We start from the raw sequence: 4,559 nt of genomic DNA, 5'->3' as shown, positions 1-4,559 counted from the left end.
CCTTTGGTGTTTAACGCCTGGTCCCTTTGGCCCTTCATGATCACACATGTGTGCTGCTTCCATGTGGGCTTTGTTGCTTCTGGGCTAGATGGCCGCTGTGTGTGGAAGGTGGTCACACAATGATGGTTTTTGTTCTTTGGTGTCTGCTGCCTGTTCCCTTCAACACGAGACCATGCTTTTTATAGTGAAGTCATCAACCCTGATTAGGACCACGAGGAGTCCAAGCCCCAAGATGTGGAGATTAATCCATTCTCCACTTTGCCACTTCTCCATGAACTCTGACACCAGGCGCCCTCCCCCTCCTTCCTCTGATGGGTTTGTTAGTGGCTCACCGAGCTCCTGGCTGTGCTTCAGGTGTGTGGCGGAAGGACAGGAATACAGATTAGGAAAGAAAGGGCATCGGCCTCCAGAAGAGACACATGGGCACTATGTGGAAGAGCCCCAGAGGTGAACCTCCGTTTTCCCAGGGAGAACACGTCGGGGCAGAGTATCCAACAAGCAAGGTGGGCATGGGCTGATTTGTACTTACTTGCTAACCTGTCGGGAAGCATTTCACGTAGGTTTCACCTGTTCCTACTGTCCATTCACTATGGATGAGTAAGTAGGCACACGTCAGCCCAAGCTGACCTTGCTTACTCTCAGAGACTGGACATTTGAAAAGAGCCTTAGGAAGGTGCTGTGCGGCTAGGGGAGAGATAGACAGATGCCGGCCAGACCCAGAAGCAGAAGTGTGAATGTGGTGAAAACTTGTGAACTTGTTGATTATAGATGAGAAAGTAAGCACAAGCCAGCGTTTGCTTACTGGGTAATCTGGTACTGAGAATATTCCTCTCCGGGGCCCCAGTGGAATGGCTGTGAGCAGTCAGTTCACGTGGTCATTGCCAGCCACCAGGTGGGCTTCCTAGCTAGCCCAGTGCCCCACCAATTCTCAGGTGTAGTCAATCATTAAGGTGTACCTTAATCATTTAGGCAGTCTTCTAAGGTCAAACCTCCCCACCTCCCCCCAATTCAAAAGCAAAGGCCAACTAGTCCACTGTCATTGAGTCAATTCTGATTCATAGCAACCCTAGAGGGCTGAGAATAACTACTCCCTGGGGTTTCCAGGGCTGTAAATCCTGATGGGGCAGACAGCCTCATCTTTCTCACAAGGACTGACTGGTGGGTTTCGAACCACCAACCTTAATATTAATAGGCCACCATGGCTCCCAAGGACACAATAAGGACAATGCAGCACTGTATGCATTCCTAATCTCTAGGGAACTTTTGAAACAGAGTGCATTGATCATGCAGTTGACCCCCTGCTTGTTTTGTGTGTATGGTTAAGCCGGCAAGAAGACCACCGACGAGGAGCTGGAGGAGATGTTGGAGAGTGGGAACCCCGCCATCTTCACTTCTGGGGTGAGTCGCTTCAGGGCTAGAGGAGAGGCTCCTGTCCCAGGGAAGGAAGGCTTCCGTGGGGCTGCCCGTGGTGTTGGCAGGGGAGAGGGGCAGGGAGGGAGTGGGCGAGGACTGCAGCAGCGGCACGGCCCTCAGTGCCAGGTGGCTGATGGCCCCGGGTGTGTGCCCGTGGCAGATCATTGACTCCCAGATTTCCAAGCAAGCCCTCAGCGAGATCGAGGGGCGGCACAAGGACATCGTGCGGCTGGAGAGCAGCATCAAGGAGCTTCACGACATGTTCATGGACATCGCCATGCTGGTGGAGAACCAGGTAACCGTGGCGCTGGGCCCCGTGGGGGAAGGGAAGTGAGGAGAGCCCAGGCCCTCCTGAGGACAGCCAGGAGCCGGGGGCCGAGAACTGGGAATACTGGGGGGCAGGGTGGTGGTTTGGGATCTGCATAATATATAGGGTAAGGGAACCCCAAGATCCCAGTGAGAGGAGTACACTCTTATCAAATCCTAACATCCCCCTTACCCTGGGTCATCAGTCCTGCTGGTCCTGCCTGGCATTTTGGCTTCACAGTTTTATGGGGTCTGATGAGCTCTATCAAGTTTCTAGTTCCCTGTGGGCTTGGAATTTCTGTTATTTTATTTTTTTGGTATGAGTGATATGGCTCTGAGTACGAGTTCCTGTGGTGCTGTGGGTTCAGTGTTGGGCTGCTGGCCACAAGGTCGGTGGTTCAAACCCACCAGTCACTGCATGTGAGAAAGACGAGGCTGTCTGCTCTCGTAAAGCTGTATAATCTTGGAAACCTTTACGGAGCAGCTGTGTTGATCTGAGGTGGAACCGGCTCAGTGACAGTGGGTTATGGTTTGGAATGATGCTGTCTTAAGACAGTGAGCCCTTCCACTGCAGACACTGAAAAGACAGATGGCTTTCTCCCAGTTCCCAGGAAAAGCCCAATTTAACAGAGGTTTTCCTTCTCTCTTTGCATTTCTCTTGATTGTGCTTCTCTAGAGATGTTTACCCTCTCGTGCTAAGAAACAGGAGCAGGCAACAACACCAATGAAGGACGCGCAGACTATCCTTGAGACACACATGGCAGCTTGTCCTTGGGCACACGTGCTCAGGGATGGCTCAAACCTGGCTTGCTTGTTTCACATAATCAGATAATCTAGTTGAAAATGGCAAAGGTTCCTGGTGTCGGGCATGTCAGTTGCTGAAGCACCGGAATAGGGTGGGAAATGGAAGAGAATTGCTTCGTTGTTCACAAGATCTAATTGAGGCCCGAGCACTGCCTGTCTGGTCGCTGCTTATTTCTCGACTAGGTCCCCACTGTTGCCCCTTCAGCCCCGCCCCCACCCCACCCCCTTCTACACGTGACCTTTCAGAACATTTCTCAAGCCCCTCCATCCCCACTCTTCTTTTCCCCCCACACTGCTTTACCGAGGAACTTGTTTGAGATCCAGGTGATGGTGGGTAAGTGCCTTTCACTGTTTACAGACTGCCACAGAATGGTGGGGGTGGGTGGACGAAGATCTAGGCAGGTGGGAGGGAATTCCCACCCTAAAATGTCCAGGAATTAGTGGAACGGGTGGGAATTGGTTGGTGTTTGAACGAAGAAGCCACTGTTTAGAGGGGAAGGTATGCCGAAATAAACGGCTTGAATGAAACCCACCTTTGGTGCCCTGGGAATGTCACTTGGGGAATGCAGAAGGTCCCACCCTCAGGGAGTGTGAGCTCCCACTGTGTGCCAGGGGTCTCTGGGTGATGCAGATGGTCTAGCGCTCAACTGTTCATTGCACGGTTGGTGGCTGAGACCCAGCCAGAGGCTCCTCAGAAGGACTGCTGGTCGGGTCACCGGGGTCAAACGGACATGATGGTAACTGACTTTTGCTACTACGTGCCAGGCCCTGTTCTACAGTAGCGAACAGAATCCATTCAGAACTGGTTCCATGTCTGGTTGGCCAGGACGAGGCCAGCACCCTGGTGATACCTTAAGAACATAAGATTTTCTTATTGTAGTGCCTTTCCGCAGGCACAAGTTAACAAAATGTAGGGGCATTTGGGATGTCCCAAAATCATTTTATGCAGAGGGGGGGCTCTGGGTTGGAGCTGGTTTGATGGCACCTGCGAACAATGTAATATATAGTTGTTAGCGGCCAGCGAGCCAGTTCCAACTCAGAGCAACCCTGCGTACAACCGAGTGTGCACAGGGTTGTGTACAGAAACACCGCCCAGCCCTGCACCAGCTGCACACCTGTACTTATGTTGGAGCCCATTGTAGCAGCATTTACTGAGGGTCTTCCTCTTATTCGCTGCCCCTCTACTCTGCCAAGCACGACATCCTTCCTTCCCCAGGGACTGGTCTTTCCTGACAACATCTCCAAAGTATGTAAGACGAATGTCACCATCCTGAACTCTGGGGAGCATTCTGGCTGTCCTTCTTCCAAGACAGACTTGCAAACTGGGTCTCTATCCATGTATATGGATATGTATGCAGTTTCAGGCATCTGGACAGTAGGCTCCAGTCGCCCAGCACAGTGTCTGTCTGTCCCAGAGAAGGAATTCAGTGAAGGGTTCCTGAGTTCGAGACCACCACCAAGGGCTGGGGAGCTGTGGTAACCACCCAGGAGAGATGGGCGTGTGCCCTGGGGGGCTGCTGCTAGTCGGCCGGTCTTCAAGCTCTCCTGAAGGTTCTAAGAGAGAAAATCCCCTCCCCACAGAGGCTAAGACCACGTGGAGGGTGGACTCTGTTGTCAGTGACCGGTGTCTGTTCTTTGCAGGGTGAGATGTTAGACAACATAGAGTTGAATGTCATGCACACGGTGGACCACGTAGAGAAGGCTCGGGATGAGACTAAAAAAGCCGTGAAGTACAAGAGTCAGGCCCGCAAGGTGAGAGTCGTCCCTGCCCTCTGAGAAGGGAGTCCATTCTGCTCTCCGCTTCTCTCGCTCTCTCTCGTCCCCACTGCTTCTCTGTTGCTGCTGCCGCCGCCTCCTCTTGCATCTGGGGAAAGGGAGCCATGATCGACCGGATTGAGAACAACATGGACCAGTCAGTGGGCTTCGTGGAGCGGGCTGTGGCCGATACCAAAAAGGCTGTCAAATATCAGAGTGAAGCCCGGAGGGTGAGCGCCTGTGTCCTGGCTGGCCTTGTTTGCTCCTTCCTCTCTCTGGTC

At 52.8% G+C, this 4,559-nt stretch overlaps 1 protein-coding gene across 4 annotated transcripts in view; it reads left to right on the top strand.

Moving 5' to 3' along the window:
* Nucleotides 1–4,559, top strand: part of STX3 (syntaxin 3) — a 32,448-nt gene that overhangs the window by 18,171 nt on the left and 9,718 nt on the right. For 3 of the 4 annotated variants that reach the window (XM_030887517.2, XM_045297025.1, XM_045297028.1), the window contains exons 6-8: nt 1,325–1,398; nt 1,574–1,708; nt 4,165–4,275. In XM_030887517.2, the coding sequence (XP_030743377.1) occupies nt 1,325–1,398; nt 1,574–1,708; nt 4,165–4,275 (320 nt within the window). Of the gene's footprint in view, nt 1–1,324; nt 1,399–1,573; nt 1,709–4,164; nt 4,276–4,397; nt 4,509–4,559 lie in introns of all 4 variants that reach the window. The other variant, XM_045297026.1, reaches the window with a different exon arrangement.

This window comes from Echinops telfairi, unplaced genomic scaffold, assembly GCF_000313985.2.
Source record: "Echinops telfairi isolate 266 unplaced genomic scaffold, ASM31398v2 ScPeMD7_7416;HRSCAF=8454, whole genome shotgun sequence".
In the NCBI taxonomy this organism is placed as follows: domain Eukaryota; kingdom Metazoa; phylum Chordata; class Mammalia; order Afrosoricida; family Tenrecidae; genus Echinops; species Echinops telfairi.
This window is presented reverse-complemented; position numbering and strand designations above follow the sequence as displayed.